The following is a 22150-nucleotide window of genomic DNA, read 5'->3' as shown; positions in this document are numbered from 1 at the left end:
CAGGGCATGTGTAGTGTCAACAGGGAATGACAGTAAGACAAACTGCTGCTAGTCATCATTCATCATCAATGTATATAAATGAATATATAGTGTGTATGCTTTCCTAGCAGAGCATTCTATGTGTTTAACCCATTATTCATGAGATACATGGGAGCACAGTTATTGGGTGTGAAAGGTGCTTGTAAACAACCTGACTCAGACCGTAACCACTGATAGCCAATGTCCTGGTTGTACCATGCATGTACTAGAAAGCAATAGGCACTTTCACAACGGAGTACTTTTCCCTGTATAGTTCCGATAGTTCTTGAAATGTTGCGTTCACACCAGGTACTTGCATGGGAGAAAAAGGTTCCCATTTTGGATTGGTTGGGCGGATTGCAAACCACGCCCCGTAGTTTTTACAAAAGCCAGTCAGCTTATCAACAGCTTGCATTCAGCCAAACACCCACACTCATGTCTGGAAAGAGGATAAGATCAATTGTCTGACTAAAACAATATATATATTTCTTCTGCCCTTTTCTCCCTTTCTGTTATAGGGGAAATTGTTTCGTTAGGCTTACAACCCTGAGGGCACCCCCCACAGCAGGCACCTCAAACAGGCACTAATGTTCTTGTATCATAGAGGCAAGCACCAACTTCTAACTGATAGCATACATTCAGCTTTTATGAAATGCAAAGCCAATCCGTCTCCAAATAACACTTACATTACACACAGTCTTGTTACAAAATCAAAGTGATCCTAAATCTTCAGCTTTTTTTCCATATGCTGATCATATGCAACATTTTACAGAGATGGATCAAAGTGAATTCTGTATGAACTACAGTTTCTGAATAACTTGGCCGCGTAAAAAGGAAACAATCAGGGAACAAAATAGGAACTACATGAACACTGTTGCTGAGATGGAAACAATAAATGTGTCAGAGGAAAAGTGCACAGGTGGGAATGAAAACGAGAAGCTGCACTCAAACACAATAAGCACCTGATCTAAAAAAGGCACACACACTGACCTCGTAGGAGTCGATGGCCTCGCGGTCCAGTGAGCGGCTGACTGACACGTCTCCTGTGTCTATGTCAATGGTGAAGAGACCTCTGGGATCCTGGTCAGCCCCGGGGCCTGTCAGACGGAAGATATGGTTCCCTAACTTCTCTGTTGAAATCACCTGCAGACACACACACACACACACGCAAAGATATCAACAATTTGAACAAGTGTAAGCTTTCCCCTTTTCATTTGGAGTGAGTCTTTTTCTAGAGGCAAATACATTGGTGAGTTACTGCTTCTTTTCTAGGCACAGTACGGAGAAAAACGTATTATTAGAGTTTTGTTGACATACATTTTGAATAGGAGCTTACTGCGCCTTGAATGGTGATGAAAATCCCCCATACTGTAGCTAGCAATTAAACATGCATATCAGACAAGACTTTGATTCAATGTCATCAGTTGGCAAGAAAGTTAGCATCATCTCTGAGCAGAGGAGTCCTGCTGTGACCACTTGTAAATGCATGGTAGTATTCCTAGCAGATAAGACCAGTTGAACAGTTAAATAAATATAAAATCCATCCATATATAATTTAGAGTGAACTTGTTGTAGATTAGCGTTTTTGGCATAGGGCATTTGAGGAAGATTTAAAACCATATTCTGTCAAATTGCTTCATAAAGTTGTGTTTTTGAGCAGTGCTGCCAAGTACGTTGGCTTAAAATCATTCTGTCTTTATGGATAGATGTACTCACATGAGACTGCCGTAGCCAGCAGCATCCACGGATAACCCAGTAACAGGAACAGGCAGGTTACAAAAAGAAACAGAGAAAACACAGCATGTTAGAATCACATAGCACCAGAGAACAGAAACAAGAGTCCAACCCCTTACTGATCTTTGCAGATCCTGAGGTCAGGGTCGATGTCATAGAAGGAAACATAATACAATAATATACCAACATTGGCAAAACGTTGGCAGACTTTACAAAGTTTGTACCAAGGAATATATGAGTTGAAGGAATACTAATATTGCTTTAGGATAGTTGTGTTTCAGGATTATAACCAACGCAGGTGTCTGGTGGAAGATGAGCAAAGGCAGGAGTTGCAGAACAATATTTTATTTTGGCAGTTCAACTGGTTTACATTGCATATATGCAGTTAAACTATTGAAGGGATAAGGTATCCATATACGGTCAGCAAGCTTTCCTACTCTGACAAAGAGTGTTCAACTGCTGGTCGGGCTTCCAGTAATGGCTCCATCCATTCCCAAAACAAAGAGGCCGGTGAGAAGTATTGGATTATTAGTATTTAATATGATAACAGATTGGGTGCAATCCAATACCATATGTGCATTTGTTTGGCAAAACAAATATTTACTTAGTCTCAATATAGATATATTTCCTATACAGTTTGCCACAAATACTAGGATGCCTTACTCCATTTGGTTGTATTTTGCACTGTGCTATCAAGCATGTTTTTCTGGCTATACCAACCCAACATCCTTTGTGCAGGGGATATATAAGAAAAAGGGTCGATACTCAAGTTGCTAAGTTAGGAAATAGTAGTATGTCCCAATTGTACTCCATGCAACAGTACAGTATGTAGGCTACTTTGAAAGTAGTGTACTCAAAGTAAGAGGAGAATGTATGTGATTTGAAATGTAGCCAACTTCCATACATTCTCAGCATATGGACCTTTTCTCAGCACTTATGTTGACCTGGAAAAGCAAGTTAGTAAAGGTGGATCTAAAATGTAGTTTCATGAATGGCCCCAATGAGATAAGTGAGGCAGCACATAGAACACAATTACCTTTTCCTGCTGTGACATGTCAACAGTGCTGCAGGGAAACATTTCACAATTGCACTTAAACAGACTTGATTGGAAAATCGTTTTTTTTAAAGTTAAGTTAAGTTAAAGTTAAGTTAAAGTTCTCCCTAGCAGTGTCTCCCTCGTCACACACCTAATGCTAGTTGTTGGCTTCAGCTATATTGCATGTACATGTATGACAGAGGTATCCAACTCTGTGCAAAAAAAAGGAAATAAGCTTTAAGGTTGTTGATGTTGTTGCACAGTCCCCTCTTCTAGATGTTAATAACCTTACAATATATGTTTCAATCAAGTTCAGCACTCTGGCTTACGGAGATGCCACCGACAACAATGTGTCCCTGTCTAAACACACACAGACTCACATCAACACACACACGGTTGTCAGCATTGTAACATCCTTCTGGGCCTCTCCACTGACACCGAGTGCCAGGGTTGCAAACGGATCTCCTGCCCTGTGCCTCGTGATCAGACGGCTGCCACCAGGTCACCTTTAATGAGAGCACGCTTCTATGGGATGGCAGCGAAAATGAAGGCCTTTCTAGTCCTCACTTAAAAGAGCATAGGAGATGAATCTGTGGTGTTACAACCCGATGCCAGACGGAGCTCAAGCCCTTAAAGCCTCTCCAAAGCTATGTGCCATGTATCGCTGTGTCCCGCTTCATCTTTTCCCGCTGCTCTCGGGTGGCTTGCTCCACCGCTTGTTACTTTCTCTAATATGTCCATCCTTGTTCTTCTGCTAAACATCCTCATTCCCCATTCATTATGTTCCACTTCTCTGCACTGCATCCTCTCACGCTCACTCCCTCTGCCCTTTATGTTTGCCGTAGCGAGAGATGGTAGCGAGAAATGTCAAAACACAAACCGTTATGTGTGGATGATACCAACTGTACTAAAAATATCCACTGCCTCTCTTGGTTTGTCTTTGTTCTTCCCCCTTTTTACTTCTTAACCTCCTTTCCTTCTTTCCTTCTTGTTAAGCCTTGTTCTTTTCAATCATTTCAAGGATCTCTTATTATCCAACCAGGCATGAGCAAGTGAGGAGATCATTCGTTCAGTGGTTTTCGTATGCATCCAAAGCTAATCTTGCGTACCGCTGGACCCATCAGTCTGAAGCGTGTTGTGCTCATGTATGACTGTTTGCTCAAGAGACCCTTGTTGTTACCACTGATTCATATTGTCAATGAGTGCTCTTCCTAATCAGCTGGTTAAGTGATCGACTGCCTCAATAGTTAAATATATTTACAGCTAACAGCCAGACTGAAAAAAGCATCCAGTCTGCTGCATGGCGCTTTTTAGCATTCATCATGGTACAGTTTGGTCTCCTTTGAAAGCAGAAGCTCTCCATAAGAAGTCCATCGCTGATGAGGTTATGATCCACTAAAGCAAAGAAGAATAGAGAGGTGCAGAAAAGAGTGCTACATCCTGGAAAGAAGACGTAGCATTTATCTACTTCCAGTTCTGTATGTGTTTGGAAACCTGAAATAATGTGGTTAACTCTAGCTGAAGAGATGTGAACGACATACAATAAGCCAGTGACTACCCCACTCGGGAATAGTCGGAGCTTCTATGTGTCATGAAAGAGAAGTTGCTACCCAGTGATCGAATGAGACTACTAAACGTGATCACCTTGACACGAGTCCACCTTAAGCTTTGTGGTGGTGATGCTACTGCGATGTAGTTAGTTTATAGCAATACGTTCACTTTTTATTTCTGCCAATTGCATTTGACATAAAAAAATCACGAAGTGGTGTTAATATGTGGAGATTATCCTGCTGAACAAAACGTGTTAAGTATCAAAAACATGTTGGCCACAAAGCTCATTTTCTTCTATACGGAAATCCAATGGAAAAATCCCATTGCTTTTTGTCAAGGGTCCCTTGCAATCCTAACTTGTAGGGTCTGGCCCTCAAACATACATCATCACTGCACCACTCTACACTCCTGTTATTGTCACAGTCATCGCCATCTTGCAAGTGATCTGGTTGAGATCTGCGCACAGCTGACTGGCACTTATTCAGTTACGAGTTGTGTCAAATTATAATATGTCTTTACACGAGAGGACGTTACCATTTATGTACACAACAATACACCTAGCACACACACACACACACAAACACACACACACACACACACACACACACACACACACACACACACACACACACACACACACACACACACACACACACACACACACACACACACACACACACACACACACACACACACACACACACACACACACACATTTCTGAGCAGTAATCACGGTGGCAGCCGGCACCTGCTGAGAGTGACAAACTGGGTCAGATAAAGGAAATAATTAAAAAAGAACGAGGTGCAACATCACTTGGATTCACAGATGGCTCTGCGTCAAACTCGATGTTTGGGGGGGAGGACAAAACAAGAGCGGACGTACAGAGAAGATGCAGTTTGAGAGAGCATGTGAGGGGAGGAGGTGTGAGAGAGGGAGAGATTGCTGATAAAGACACAACTTCAGCTGAAGATTAACTGCAATGTCAAGAGAAGTTTAGTGTTTAGGAGACGTCTCTGTGGGAGAGCAGTGATCATCTGCACCGCGCACACACACACAGACACACACACACACACACACACACACACACACACACACACACACACACACACACACACACACACACACACACTCCAACTTGTTCACACATGCTGGCACAGAAACGTGCACCCATTGGCTTTGTCTCCAGTGAGTCTGTCTGTCTCCGTGTGAGTGGGACGACTGATGGGAGCATCTCCCCTCTTTCCATCAGCTCTCATTACCAGCCGAGCAGACTTGAAAGACTGTGCGGCTCGTGATACTGCGGGAAGGGCGACATGAGGTGTGGCGCAGCTCAGATACGCCAAGCACCTCGAGCACACACACAGAGAGACAACGGCATGGAGTGTGTATGTTTATGCATGTCTGCTTGTGTGTGTGTATAAGCTAGATAACATCTCCTGCCGTGTGTGTTCTTGTCAGTTGTCAGGAGGGTTACAAACAAAACTCTGTAGAATAGCTACACAGGTATGTACAACTATGTACAGACACTTTGCCAAGAAACTTGTTAAGCACTGGCAAATTCACTTTCTCTCTCACAAATCTAGACACAAATATGCTGTGTGAAGCAAAGTGTGCTAAAGCAAGTGCAAGTTAGTCCAAATAAAACATTAATACGCCAATTCGTTGTCATGCTAATTTTGGACACATGCACATCCCAAACGCATGTCCTTGTCCTGGTTTTTAAGGGGAAATGAGGGAGGATTTCAACTTCAGTGTGTGTATGTGAGAGAGAGAGAGAGAGAGAGAGAGAGAGAGAGAGAGAGAGAGAGAGAGAGAGAGAGAGAGAGAGAGAGAGAGAATGCAGTAGCATCCCTCAGTGGTGCTTCTGCTATCCCTATCAAGGTCATACAGCCAGCTGCAAATGACAATCACCGGACTCCTGGGACTAGACTTGTGTGTGTGTGTGTGTGTGTGTGTGTGTGTGTGTGTGTGTGTGTGTGTGTGTGTGTGTGTGTGTGTGTGTGTGTGTGTGTGTGTGTGTGTGTGTGTGTGTGTGTGTGTGTGTGTGTGTGTGTGTGTGTGTGTGTGTGTGTGTGTGTGTGTGTGTGTGTGTGTGTGTGTGTGTGTGTGAGTGTGTACAAGCATGCCATGCTTGGGCCAGTGCTCTGCCTGATTGTCCTCCCACTCCATCCTGCTAATAAGAGACAGGAGGCGAGGTGGAAAGGTCTGGTGAAGACACACACTGTTAGAACTGAAGCGAGTCCTCAGCACAGGACAGAGGGAAAACAATGGCGCTAATTAACTGGCTTTGATTGGTTATCCAGGCCTCCGCTAATCATTACCCATCAGCCACTGTATCCTCAGCCAATCGCAACAAAGCCTGAAAGGAGCAACAATCAAGAGAGGGACAAGAGAGTCATTAAGCGGCAAGACTGTGTCAAAGGGTGAACTTGTAGTTTTTAAAGGAAGCTTTATTTCATGTATTGTCTTTGCTCTCTCATTTATGTTATGTTCTGTTCTTTCTTTGGATTACTTTCAAGGTGACAAATTATAGTCATTTGTATTAACCCAAATGTAAAAAGGGTTTGAAAATTGCAGCACTTTATGGATTATGAAAGTATATTTCAGGACGATTTAGGTAAAAAGGCTATATAACAAAAAAAGTACAGACAATGAATCTGAAGAAGTGTGAATGTAAAGCATGCAGACACGGAGAAATGCAACCTGATCTCACCAGAATGCGTGACTCCACCACGACTCCTTAACACCACAATGCGTGGTGGAGTCACGAACTTTGTTACATTTGCGTGTCGGCACCACGCAAACAACCCCAATGTAAAGTGAATGAGGCTCCTTTGTCGTGGTGCACACACGCATTTCTACAACGTGCATTGTGTGTAATGCAACTGTTAATTTTATTAAATTAGTTAGTTTTTAAGGAAGACCAGAGCTTCAGCTGTGTCAAATAGATTGTTCCCTTCAGTTAACGTTATTTAAAAGATAATGATCATGTCCCCTGTATTGTATTACGAGCGTCCATTCCCATTGGATAACGGAGAATTTTACACCCGGAAGTAAGTAGCCTATTCTCCTTACTGTCGATTGATTTTACAGTGATATCTGCACTACTCATCGACTAAAAAACACCAAATTGTCCTTGTTAATTACACAACATTGATTGGTTTGAATTGTGTGCAATGCTTTTGTATTTTCCCCCTTCAATTCGGAGAAACAAATATTTTTTCGGAGTTTTTGGACGGCAGAAGACACTACACTACCCAGAATCCTCAGCTATCGTTTGGGACTACATCATGAACCCCGTGATCAGTCCTCAAGCTCTGTGATTGGTTGACCTCCAACTGCATTCCATATGAAAAAAAAGGTTTCGTAAAAGAGAAAATCATACTTTATTCAGCAGTGCTTGCTTTACTCTTTGAAAGTCATCACATGAATGCATTGTAATAAATGGTTTGGCTGCATTAAATATTACACATCTGTCTTAGTTATTTATTTATCTACAGAGATCGGGCATCAGAATACACCGGAAACTATTCTTTTACCGTTCTGTTTTAATTTCACAATAAAGTTAGTAGTAATATTTTGTTTTGATATTATTGTTTTTTATTAACTACTAGACGACTGGGTCATGTTAAGACCATCTTTTTTTGGTTGCTATGGGTTTTTTCCATCACTTTTGTGTTACAAATATCAAAACAATAACAAAATAATATTCGTCGTAAACTAAACCGGAAACAGCAGTATATTTTATTTTGTTAACACTGTAAACTTGACAGCCTTTTAACCCAAACCACCTACTGGTTAAAGCACGTTATTACACGTTTAGAGTAATTGCAATGCAGGAAGATTGTGTTGCTTTTTAATGACTGTTTAAAATGCCTTTTTCTTAATGTCTTTCATTTTTGTAACGCACTTTTGAATGTGTTATATTTTATGAAAACATTCAAATATTAAGAGTACATACAAAATAGTGGGAAAGTAGAAGGTCAATTATATAAATATAGAATAGAAAATATCAAGAAGATACTCAAATGATATCTAGAGTAAAACAGTTTAGTGCCTGATAGGAGGATGTGCTAACTAATAAGGCTTTATTTAAAGAAATGTGCAGAATACGACAGTGTAATGGTGGAAGTATACACACATTGATAGATGTCTTGTAATGCACTGTTGATGAACCTGTGACCCAAGTTTTTCATTCATTGCATAACTACGCTATTGTGTATATGATATGTCAATAAACCTTAGAAAATCTTGAAATCTTGAAAGGGATGTGCAAAATAGCAATTATATACAGTCTTTAATGAACTATTAGAGAATAACGAGTAATGAACATGCTTTAAACGGATCTGCAGATAAATATTTAGTCTTCTCAAGCACCAACTATCAAATATCTCGCCTGATTGTTGGCACTTGACAATCACCTTCACTGATTTTCATTCAGGTGTAACTAAAGTCTGATTTAAGGGTTGTTTATATTTCACATCATTAATCCAAATCTGTAAAGTAACTAAAATAAATGTAGTGGATTAAAAATACCAGGTTAACCTTAAAGAAAGCCCTCAGGATTATAAAAGACCACCATCACCCCAGCCACAAACGGTTCTGTCTGCTGCAGTCTGGCAGGCGGTACCACAGCATTCGGACTAAAACCACCAGACACAGAGACAGCTTCATTCCACAGGCCAGAAGACTATTAAACACCTGAATTTAGAAATAACATTCATCTGGCTGCTACTTAGAAATTATTTATCTAATATATCATATTCTAATCACTTGTATATAGACTCTTATTGCACTATTTCACAATTTTTTCTGTGCATTTGTTTTATTGCGTAGCACTGTTGGAGGAGCCTGTGACCTAAGGGGGGGAGGGGGGTAGGACACGTTCGATTCCTGTTTTGAATAGTGTGCCGTCGATGGGTTTCATTCCATTTCAAAGTCCTTTTGGACGCTCTGTGTAAACGTCGCGCATCCAATCACAGAGGTTGAGGACTGATCACGGGGTTTGTCAAGCTAAGCACATGGTGTAGTCCCAAACGATAGCTGAGGATTCTGGGTAGTGTAGTGTCTTCTGCCGTCCAAAAACTCCGAAAATATATTTGTTTCTCCGAATCGAAGGGGGGAAAATACAAAAGCATTGTACACAATTCAAACCAATCAATGTTGTGTAATTAACAAGGACAATTTGGTGTTTTTTAGTCGATGAGTAGTGCAGATATCACTGTAAAATCAATCGACAGTAAGGAGAATAGGCTACTTACTTCCGGGTGTAAAATTCTCCGTTATCCAATGGGAATGGACGCTCGTAATACAATACAGGGGACATGATCATTATCTTTTAAATAACGTTAACTGAAGGGAACAATCTATTTGACACAGCTGAAGCTCTGGCCTTCCTTAAAAACTAACTAATTTAATAAAATTAACAGTTGCATTACACACAATGCACGTTGTAGAAATGCGTGTGTGCACCACGACAAAGGAGCCTCATTCACTTTACATTGGGGTTGTTTGCGTGGTGCCGACACGCAAATGTAACAAAGTTCGTGACTCCACCACGCATTGTGGTGTTAAGGAGTCGTGGTGGAGTCACGCATTCTGGTGAGATCAGGTTGGAGAAATGCTATGGATGCTAACGTTAGTGTGTTCAGTCGGCAATCACTCAGTCTTGCTTAAGCTCACGCAAGAACAGCATCTCTTGGGAAGTTCACACCCGACAAATCTGTTTTTTATCGATTCTCATCTAAGCTTCTTTCATCATAATGGATTTCACATCTGCTCGATGTGTCTGGGGGTCCTTGCATGAATTGCATTTGACGTCAGAAGGTTTTTAACTCACCTCCGGCGAACATTCGCCACACACGGGCATTATTAACATTGTGAAAGCAGACGCGGAGGAAAAGAAGGAAGGGAACTTTCTGGTCTTCCTAAAACAATTAAGAGAATTAATTAGATTAAATTATGAGGCCTACGGGCAGTCTGCTTTCTAACGTAACATCCCAAAATACATCTTGCTTACTTCCTGTTTGAAAGCTCAGATTCCTGGTTAGAAATGTGTGTTTTAAGAAGGAGCAACGAGATACAGAAGCCCTTTTTGCACGGGACAAGTATTTAGGGATGCAACGTTATTTAGTTTAGATATTACATTACATTACACATTACATGCTAAGCTATAGCTATCAGCTATATAATACAAGTATGATGATTATAAAAATTACTTTAAAATACAAACATAATTATTTTAGAGTTTAATATTCACAAAGACCCCTTCCTCTGTGGGCTGTGTACATTGGTCTCAATGCTGTGTAGTTGATGAACCCATTAGATTTGCACCCAAAATGCTGTCAAAACTTTTATTTATAATTGCAAACACAGCCTTTATAATTTTGAAAAACAGCCTCTAGGAAAAATAAATATGTCTAAAGTCTGTTCCCAAACCACAGAAAGTAAATGGCAATTCACATGGGACTCATTATACCACATGACCTCTGGGTTTGGTGACATATGGTAGTGCAGCTAATTTAGCAGAGTTGGTATTAAAAATATTAAATAGAATAACAAAAATGGTGATTAGCACATGATTCAGATCACAGAAATATAATTAAGGATAACATGCAGAGGAGAGAATAACATGCTCAAACCGGAGTTATAAAGGAGTCAAACAAGTCAAATGTAACAGTTGACTTGTTCAGCTTTGTGAAGCACCTTGAGATGACGTTGTTTTTAAAGCGTGCTATATAAATCAAATGTATTATTATTATTAGAGGAGGGAGACGGACTGACAGGCAGAGCAAATCAGGGTGCAGCCGACTCTGGCACCACGGAACAAAGGTGCCAGACATGTCTATTCTCCTCACTGTATTAGCTGGGGCTACGGCCCTCATTCCTCTCACCAGCAGGACTTTATTGGAGCCGTCATGTCAATTCAGACACGTTGTGTTGATTTGCGAGCTGGTACGAAAGGGTTACAACAGGTTGAATTACTGACAGCTCCAGTGCAGTGTGGACAAGTTAACATGGCTTTGTAGATGTAGTGTTTGAGAATCCATGGTGATGCATCTGAGATTTCAATATGTTATTTAATAGGGCTGCGTGTGTGCTTTGTTTTTTAGAATGCAGTGAATTAGTGAGGTATGTTATTGGATTTTTGGAATTAGAAGGTGTCTAGTATGGAAATTAATTCAGTTTTGTGGAAGGCCTATTTTGCAGTAATGACCCCAAACGCATCCATCGTTCAATTTGTTCAGCACATGGCTAGAACCTACTAATGCAGTAGGAGATGAAATGGCCAGCAGTCCAACACAGGGCTAACACACGTGTATAGACCAACCTAGCTATGAGTTTTCTGATGGTCTTTTTCTTTGGGACTTGTACATAAACGCACCCACAAAGACATGTTGAGAACATGTAAACTTCAGACAGAACGGCCCCTGCAGGTTCTGAGGGCCAGAACATTCTGACTATAAAGAGGCAACAGAAAGAGACATGTGACAGGTGATCTGGTGGGATTAGGTTGATTTTGGACCATATATGATTACATATTCAGAACAGTGTTTTAATTGCAAATGGTGTCAGCTAAGGCTTTACAATGCTCAGTTCCCCTAAGTCAGGGGTGTCGAACTCAATTTCATCGCGGGCCACATCAGCATTACGGTTGCACTCAAAGGGCCGGTTGTAACTTTAAGACTATATAAAAATACATATATAAATATATCATATATATAAAATAATGTATTATATTACATCATTGCCTCTGCATTGGATTATCATCGGATAGGGTAATAACTTCATAATTAACTACGTCTGAAAGCAGAAGTCTAGGGCAAGTCTCTTCAGTGCGTATGTCCCAAAATGATTTAAAAAGAAAAGCCAAATTCTGGAGAAAAAGAAATAGAAGTGACATTTTGAAATAAAAATCTAATTCTGAGAAAAAGGAATTCTATGAAAAAATGCATATTTTGAAGAAAAAAGGCAAATTATGAGAAAAAGTCATATTTGAGATGCATTGTGGGACATGTAGTTTATGGGCAACGTGCTTCTGTAGCATGTAACCGTATAATAATCATATTATATTCTTTGCAAGCTCTTGTGGGGCCACATAAAATGAAGTCGCGGGCCGAATGTGGCCCCCGGGCCTTGAGTTTGACACCCCTGCCCTAAGTCCTTAAGATGCAGAGTATCTAAAACATGCACAACTGACATTCGGAGCATGTGTTTCAAATGTGCCTCATATCAACTGATGGTATGGATAATCCCTTTTCTTCTGAAGTTAAGAAAAACTTGATTGAAAGAAACTTGTTTTGATTCAGTTCAAGCAATTACCAAATGTCACTATGCACCTCACTGTATTTCACTATTTGACTTATACATTAACCATTTACAGGTATTCCTTATGGAATGGTGGCCTTGGGTTAGCTAGCTTTATAATTGTTTTAACATTTTTAAATGTACATATATTGTACTTTCCAGCAGAAATATGACATCTGTATTGTGCATCTATCCCCACTCTTAACAAAACATGTCAACTAACACAAACATATTCATCACATAAAGACTGGCTGACAGCTATCTGTCAAAGCATCACACGTTGGTTATCACCTGGGATTGGCCTGCCACAGGATTTAATAGAAACCCAGTTTACTTGACATTGAGAAAATTGCAATTTGAAACCTCCATGAGATGAAGAGAAGAACTGGTCAAAAGTGGAGCATTGCTGATGGCTTTCATTAGAGAATCAAACAGGTGCCACATAGAATAGACACTAATACAAACATAACAAAGGAAAGTCAAATACTAAACTTTCCACAAAGGTGACTAATCCAGTTAAAGTATTTAAATATGTTTTGCTAGATTTGTATTTACAGCATTGCCTCCCACACTCAGTACACAGCTCAGGGAATACAACAGCTGGCTTGCTTCAGCGACAAATGCAGGTACATTTGAGCACTGTTGGAAAAGGAAGGTTATTGTCTTTGGAAACAATCGTATTGGTGTTGAGTGACAAAGGGGCAAACCAAAGTCCTGGAAGAACTGTTCCAAACGTTTAAGGGTGTATGCGCATGGTTAGCAATGTTCATTGAAATGAATTGGGAGCAAATTTGGGACAAGGTACCTAGCTGTCTTACTACATACACATTATAAGGGATTTGCAATCACACTACACTGAATGCTTGGTCAGATAAATAATAAAATAACTGAAAGGACAGTACTGAGGAGGAGGACTCTTTTCTTCCTTGAACACAGAGGTTGCCCGGCCTTCTCTTGAGAATAACGACTGACTCACACATTGCCCCGGACATGAGCAATAGAAGGTTTGAGAAATAAATATTGAAGCTACTTGAGCTATGATTGATGTTTCCTCCAGACAAATGTAGCAGTCTTTAAAAAAAAGTGTCCTATCAGCAGGGACTGAAGTGGCGTGTGTAAGAAACACATTTAAGCATATCAATTTCATTGCATGCTCAGGTTGCTGTGTGAGTTTTTGTGAGCTGTTTATGGACCCCAAGGGAGGGCAGGGGAGAGACCTCTGTATCGAAACAATTCCAAAGCTAGCAGGAGGTGTGACATAAACAACAAGGGTCTTACCCTTCCCCCGTGAGTCCCGCTGACAGCCAACCCACCCTTATCCCACTAGCACACACACACACACACACACACACACACACACACACACACACACACACACACACACACACACACACACACACACACACTTGTGCATGCACGCGCACAGTCATACATGTCAAGCCCTCGCAATCTCACCCCTCCACTTCTCCCTGCTGCTTATCTCACCCAGAGAAGGAGGGAGCATGAACAATGAATGGTTTCCATATGGAAATGGTAGGTTGCGTAAGAAGAGGAAAGTCATTGGTGTGGAAAATCAATTTCGCCAAGTTGCTCACATATAGCCTCTATTGGGTAAAATAGCCCACATTAGGATATTCTCATGCAAAGCTGACTGCGGCGGTAGGGGAGAAGGATGGAGGGATACAGGTAAGAGGGGAGGATGGATGGAATTTTCAGGGGGACCATTTGGGGCCACAATGAAGGAATGGGGAGAAATAATTCATGTCATGCTCTGTGCGTCCATTTCCTCACATGAATATATTAAAGTGCTATACCATGGGCTATATCAGCTACACCCAGAGCAGGTCAATAGCGTACTGTGGAAATAATTTGAGACCAAACGTATCTGATGAGTCTTGCCTGTAGTTCACCAAGGGGAGGAATCTGCACAACCCCCTGTGGACTACAGTTGTCCATCCTGGTATCTCCGGGCCCTTGAGAAGCTCCACAGGGACCACATTGAGCACCGTGCTGCTATGTGCTGGGGGCCCAGGTTCTGTGCTTTGGTCATGCTCTCCAAGGAGCAATTATCTATCATATGCAGGGCTCCGAATGGAATATATTTTCATGTTGGTGTCTGTCAGGCATTGTGAGATACAGTAGATCTTGTAGCGCCCAGTCCTATCTAGAACAAAGCTACTTGACACGTAGAGATACATCACAGCTTCGTAACCCATGGTAAGATAAATGTAGAGCCTTACACAGGGTCCAACATGAATGGTTGTTGGTTGACCGTTTGTCTTAAAGGGGACCTATCATGCTAAATGAACTTTTAGATGTCTTTTATACATAAATATGTGTCCCCGGTGTGTCAGGGAACTCACGTAGCGTTAGAAAAATAGAAAATAAAACCCTAGAAACGCTATTTTACCCGTACCCAAATCTCTAAAAACGGGGGTACAACGGAGCTGATCCAGATTTGCGTCCGATATAACGTAATATCGGAAATGTGGACCCACGGCACTATCAGAAAGAATGCCGACTGTTTTGGACGTAATATGGTCGGAGTTTACATTAGCATCGCTAACTTGTACTGGAGAGCATGTGTGTGAAGAAGCAGGACATAAAAAAGAACTCACCTTGTGGTATAACCGGCAAGAGAGAAAGCCTTTGAACCTCCATACTGTTTCAGAAATAATCCTTGATAATCCATGATATGGCGTTTCATCACGGCAGAATTTAGTTTAGACAGTAGCTGACTGGTCCCGCATGAGCTCAGCCTCCTGCTTTTTAATTTTTTATCCATTTTTATTTTTTTAAAGCTTTATACCCAAAATCAGCACTTTTGAAACAGGAAGTGAAATAGAGAAATATAAGGCATGGCTAGAATGGGTGATCTGTTTGGTATTTGAGCAAAACACTTCATGTATATTTTCTATTTAAAACATTCTATTTTCTTTTCTTGATTATTTCTAGTTTTGTTTTATTGTAAAATGCCTTGTCTTTTATGCTGCAACAAAAACTATTTCCCAAATTGGGATCAATAAAGTACTATCTCATCTTATCTTGTCTTTTTGACATGTTTTTTGTATATTTGTATATATCTGAGACCTATGTTATTGCCTAAAAATAGCATGATAGGTGCACTTTAAGAAAACTCAGGTAATTAATTAAGGAAATTAACGGAAGAGTTATTGGAGGAGTTCCATGCGTTACTTAAGGAGACACAATTAATAATCCGCCGGATAAATAATAGGCTGTGTCACATCTTATTTGGCCTATTCAAGAGGGGTCGAAGGGAAAAGTAACATCTTTCATCAGTGACACAACAAGTAATAATGCCAGGCAATACAATAGCATGCTTTGGAGAATCATGCAGGTCTTGATCTCTGAGAATTTGGAGTAATGATATCATAAAACGTTCACTTCTCTTTTTTGCAGTTTTAGCATTGCCTTGGAGACTGCAGGGCTGATTAACTTCAGAATATAAACAAATTAACCTCGATGAAAAACTGTGATGTTACAAAATAATATATATTATATGTTCTCATAACAGGCTTTAATGTGTTAAACTGGCTGTATGCCTGATTACTAGATCCTGGTGCTATCTACTAATGCAGGATCTCTGGCCTTTCCAGCTGGACATATATATTGATTCTGATAAATGCTAGAACTCTTTATTAAATAACAACTTTGGTTTACGCTTGTGTATTTGTTAGTTTCTTACCAGAAGGTGATTAAGTGTGGAATTTCCACCACACTTGAAACAGAGATGACCTCATGCTCTATCTACACTGTGAAGTTGTAAAGTTGCGACGCTATCATGGTATGTCCACAGACACACAGTGACTTACAAGGTGAATATAATACCAGCGTCGCTGTTGCCGCTAGTAATAAAACAGTCCTTTGCGTGAGTGACCTTTTCTTTATTTATCACCAGCAGCAATTTATGAAACATAACACATAAAAACATTTTAAACTTTATTATCATGTAAGACAACCTTGAATAACTTTAAGGTTGTTTTTGTATGTGCTTGGGCCTTCAAGTACCTTTAATAACATATAAAGTTATTGAACTGAGAATGGGGGAAAACTATAGGTAACAAAAGAACCACATTTTTGCAGAACTCACACATAATCAAATCAAATCAAGTTTTATTTATATAGCACATTTATAAACGATTTTTGGTCCGAGCCAAAGTGCTGTACATAAAATAAAATAGCCTACAGTAGAGACACTTTACAGCAAATATCAGTATGAGAAAAACGACACCCTCTATCCTTAGACATACTTTTTAAAGAGATTAGAATTACAAGAGAAAGAGAGATTGCCTCTCAAGTATCAGGAAATGTTGGCATGTCAACCTAATGGTGATTTAACCTCCTCTAAAATTAATATGAGGGACATTTTCTAGCCTCAAAATGTGATGTATTTATTATGTTTAAGACTTAATAAGGAAATTACATGATGCAATACTTCCGGACATAAATGACTTTTCTGACTAACTTGCAATGCCTTTCCTCAAGTAGTACAGTACTTGAGCTATAAATAAACATGAACATCTATATGTGTTCATCATAATCAGTAAGATGACGTAATTGTACTGACCAGAACCACATTCCTTTTAATGATTGCTCTTACATGTGGAAGCATTCTATAAATATAAGTGTGATCATATGAGCTCATGTACTGTACTTACCTAAGAGCATTTATGCATCACCTGAATTCAAATACATACTGACACGTTAGTTCACGCCTGTATAACGTTATTGAATGCACACATGAACACAGTTTGTGTGTTGAATATTATGTGATGCTCACCATAGCCGATGTTGCTCTTACATGAGTTACTTGCCCTGAAGCCAAAGAAAAGTGCACTGAACTCTCTAAACAATGGAGCGGTGGTTAAACATTATTCATCACCCATGCTCACACAGTTTAGACCAATTTTAGATGATGATCTATCCCTACAAAAAGGTTCCCACGGAATCTAAATGAGCCCCTCTGAAAACATCCTGACCAGGATTACCAAAACATCTGTTGCCACACTGTTGAGTAAACAAGATAAAAAAAGTCAGGAGATTGTTACATCATCTTCACAAAAAGTGTAAGAGAAAAACCGTGTAGCTGCTCTAAATACTTCCAATATTCCCGCAGATATCCAACAGGATGTAATTGATTGTGCAGCACCTCTTGTCACCCTCTGTCTGAAACCAGAGCCCAGTCTGTTGTGATTGGTTAACCCCTTAAGCCCCTGTCACACTGTCCCAAAATTGACACCCGATGGACACACGAATATGGAATTGTGAATTTCGCACGAAGATGGCCCCGAACCACACACGAAGGCAACATTTACATTACATTTAAGACATACAACTGCAATGAAAGTACCAAAAACAATTATGTTACAGTACTATGATACTGTACTGATATCTTCAGACTTTGTTCTTTACTTTCTCCGTCTTTATATGTAGAAAATATTACGTTTTCTCCGTAATGTTGTTTCCATAGCAACAACAACTTCCTGTCAACTGTCCTTCAAAATAATATATTATATCCTTTTCAGTTTCACGGGACACAAATTGGGTTATTTACATAATATGTTTACATGATTTTGTTGTGCAATAAAACAACCCGATGGACATACGATAAAGGAAATGTTCAAAGTCGGCAGTGATCGTAGCAACATCGGGCCATTCGTGAGGGCACCTTAAGCCATCGTATGACCGCTGGCGGAGTTTCTCAGGCTCCGGCAGCAACTTCGTGAGCGGTGGCAAAAAATTGCCGAAGGACCTTGCGAAGGACCTTGCGAAGGTTCATTTTCGTGTTTAATTCGTGTGTCCATTTTGCCCTTCGTAAGACCATCGTGAGGGCATCTTGTTATCATCGGTGCCATCGGGCATTCGCCCCGATCAGAGTGAGGGCGAATGCACCGATGATAACACGAAGATGACACGATTTGACAAGATGCCCTCACGAGTGCCTTACGGAGTTTCCGCTCACAAAGTTGCTGCCGGAGCCTGAGAAACTCCACCGGCGGTCATACGATGGCTTATGCCCTCACGAATGGCCCGATGTTGCTACGATCACAGCCGAATTTGAACATTTCCTTTATCGTGTGTCCATCGGGTGTCAATTTCGGGACAGTGTGACAGGGGCTTTAGAGATGTCCCACCTCTTAGCCTATCACGTACACTGTGTTAGAGCGCTAGCCAATAGAAGCAAAAGTGTTACACTGTGATGTCACTATGTTTCAGGCATGGCGGGGGTGTGTTGGGGAGAAACATCTGCTGGACGGAATACTGTGGGATACTAGCCTTTGCAGACCACATGCACACAAACCTATAAAACAAATCAATGTTCTGTGTTTGCTATTAAGATCAGGCAACAGTATGTATTTCAAATGTTTAATTCCACAATCAATGATTCAGTCATTTGTCGGTGTGTAATACACAGCTCTTCAGTTACATAGGTAAATATTAGGTTTAAAGATTGCCTTGTTTTCCAGATCCCTGATTTCAGAACTGGTTAAAGCTCCACTTAGAAGGTAAAAATGGCAGCAGCATGTAAAAGGGGATTACTTAAATTATAAGAATGACTGTGAATAATTGATCAAAGCCTCCATTTACTATATTTAGTTTACCTGCAAATTGTCACATGTATTTCTTCAGAGTCAATGCCAACATTTAAAAACATATATATATCAAAAGGAAAATATGTGTCATTATATTGAATGGTTTAAGGTAAGCCCGACCTGCGGCTGACATCAAGGATTACAATGCTGTATCCTGAATTCAAACCATATGCATGGCAGAAGTAAACACAAACAGCAGCCTTGTGAAACTCTCTCCATTTGTGACTGACAACAGCCCACCTCTTGCCTTTGTATTAAGTGGCCAATAATGGAAGCTTTTACTGTGTTTACTAATCACAGCTATGACGTGTTAAAATGTCTGAGCAAGGAACAAAACATTTCAATATGGATTGACTTTGACTAGTTTTCACTCCATGATAAAGTGATTATTTCAGGATTGTATTCACACAGCCCTTTTGTAAAGTAAACAAAGAAAAATGGCTTCTCTTTTCAGCAAGCAAAGCCATTATAGTATTGCTGTTAATTACACCCACACTAATAACACGTTCTGCTTTGTTTAGATGCTGGCAGAATGTCCTGAATATTTGCTAATTCTGTGTTCAGCATGTTTAATGTTTTAAAGGTGGAGAGTTCTTGCTCTGTTTCTATGAGGCCGGTCATGAGTCCAGTGAGTGACATGCCCTCTGATCTGGGACAGCAAGTCAGTCACTGTCAGATGTAGATATGGAGTAAAGTATTATTTTGCATAGATAGGTTCTTTGGCCATTGTGTAGCAAACAACAGCAGCTGCAGGCACTTTTATTTAAAGGGCAGCAAAGCAGCAGAATTCTGCTTAAGGGATTTTGTAAATGTGTAGAATCTACATCAAATGTAACTTGTAAATGAATACCTTTTACATTTTATATTTACATTTTGTTGTGCATGCCCTTGTATCTAATACTGTTGAATTTGTTATTGTTTGTCTCTATCTTTACTTTTGCTGTAACCATGTTCATTTCCCCTCTGTGGGATAATAGAGGAATTCTGATTCTGAAATGGTGACCAAATAATTGTGCAAGTGAAAGACGCATAAAGACCTCTGATTGAAATGTGCCTGTGTTTAAGCTCAACTGAGGCTAAAACAAATTTAGAGCAATACATTAGGGTTAGGTTAGGGTTAGGCTTAGCACTAAACCTAAGGCTTTCTGTTGGAGCTATTCATGAGTTGTGTATTTAGTAGGGAGTAGGATACTCTTGCCAGAACATTGAAAATGTTTCCTGCGTAAGAGCTGCTTAATGTTGCCGCAGCAGCAATTTATTTTTGAAATACATTTTCAGTTTAATTTCTTTATTTCGCCGCTCGTAAAAAACCTTGCCGTTAAAGCAGAGAACTTTTGTTGATATTCTATATGGATGTATACAACAGCGGAATAGGAACATGTTCCCTGAAGGCTGTACTGGACAACAGCTTTACCATTTGAGTATCAGAGTAACTGTTTCACTGCCATTTGATGAACATTAGCAAAGTTACATTCAGCCGTCACTGCATGTTGGAACAAAATATTTCAGATTGTTTTCCGGATAACAAACAAAAACATTGGGATATTAATAAAACTTTAAAAGGCAAATGAAATGATGACTGATGGCCAGTAAAGGCAATGAGTGATACTACTTCCGTATTGAGTAGAAAACGGAGCATCACGTTTTCCATATAGGATTGGCATTTTATCTGGAATAAGTTGTGTTTTTGTAAAACAGCCAATGTAAAAAGACAGTGATTACACTAAAACAAAAAACTAAAATACTATGTAGTTATTGAATTGTATGTCTGTGTATGTCCTGTAGCTGTGTATATGACATCAAAACCTTTGAACCTTTTGAGATCAATTCGTTGACCATAGGCCTCTTCCTGTCTTTTGGCTAAGGAATTACTTTTTCTTGTTATGACAAATAATGACTTTTTGAGTTTATGAGAGGACCATATGTCACTTACCTTGCCAATGACCTTGGGGAAGGGAGCTCTCTGGTTCTCAGTTATGATCATAGGAGGGACCAGCAGGGATCTCTTGGAACGGGATGGGACCATGTTGCCGACACCCAGAATGTCCTAAAAGACAATGGAAGAGAACAATATTGTTGAACTTTGAAATAACAAATATTTTATATTTCATGCGTGTAAGCCTTTCCTTTCATTATTACATCTCTATGGCTTAAACAACATTTAACACACGCAGCAAGCAGTAAAGTTCGCATTTTGGTTAAAACATATATTTATTTTGAGTGATTCCCAATTTTGAGTAGCAGGAACTATATAAAAAGGAATACAAATATGAACTTGGGTTTAATCAGCCCATATGTCGAATAAGGGGATAGGAGCGATGCTGGATAACAAATCTTTAAAACAAAACAGGGGCAACGAAGCCAAAAACATTTGCAAAACTGAATAAATGAAAGATGACAAGGTTTGGGCAGAGCAACTGAGTTGTTCATGCAGAAAGAGCCAATCTGACATCTTAGTTTTGCTCTTGAGAGCACAATAGCATAATCTAATGTAATGTTCCACTCTCCTGCTGTAGTCAACAAGGATGTGGTTGTTACTGTATAATATAGCGAGAGATGTCTCGCTCTTTTCTTTACTTATAGATCACTTATACATTTAGGGCCCTTCTGTTTGGATGTTGACGGAAATGATGTCAGTCACTGAACAGGAAGCTGGAGTCCTGCCTGCTGACAAGGAGCTGATGACCTATGGGGGGGGCAGGCTGAAGGGTGTCTTTACACCTGGACACCAGCCGAGAGATATTAAATACACACACACCCACACACACACACACACACACACACACACACACACACACACACACACACCACACACACACACACACACACACACACACACACACACACCACACACACACACACACACACACACACACACACACACACACA

General features: G+C 40.1%; 1 protein-coding gene across 1 annotated transcript in view; it reads right to left on the bottom strand.

Moving 5' to 3' along the window:
• The window catches only part of cdh13 (cadherin 13, H-cadherin (heart)), a 480217-nt gene that overhangs the window by 287272 nt on the left and 170795 nt on the right, over positions 1-22150 (bottom strand). The window contains exons 4-6 of the mRNA XM_071203466.1: positions 21195-21308; positions 10803-10808; positions 1009-1161 (exon numbers count right to left, since the gene is read on the bottom strand). Of these exons, the coding sequence (XP_071059567.1) occupies positions 1009-1161; positions 10803-10808; positions 21195-21308 (273 nt within the window). The remainder of the gene's footprint in view (positions 1-1008; positions 1162-10802; positions 10809-21194; positions 21309-22150) is intronic.

This window comes from Pseudochaenichthys georgianus, chromosome 6, assembly GCF_902827115.2.
Source record: "Pseudochaenichthys georgianus chromosome 6, fPseGeo1.2, whole genome shotgun sequence".
NCBI lineage: Eukaryota > Metazoa > Chordata > Actinopteri > Perciformes > Channichthyidae > Pseudochaenichthys > Pseudochaenichthys georgianus.
The sequence above is the reverse complement of the archived record's forward strand: the minus strand, read 5'-3'. Positions and strand labels throughout refer to the sequence as shown.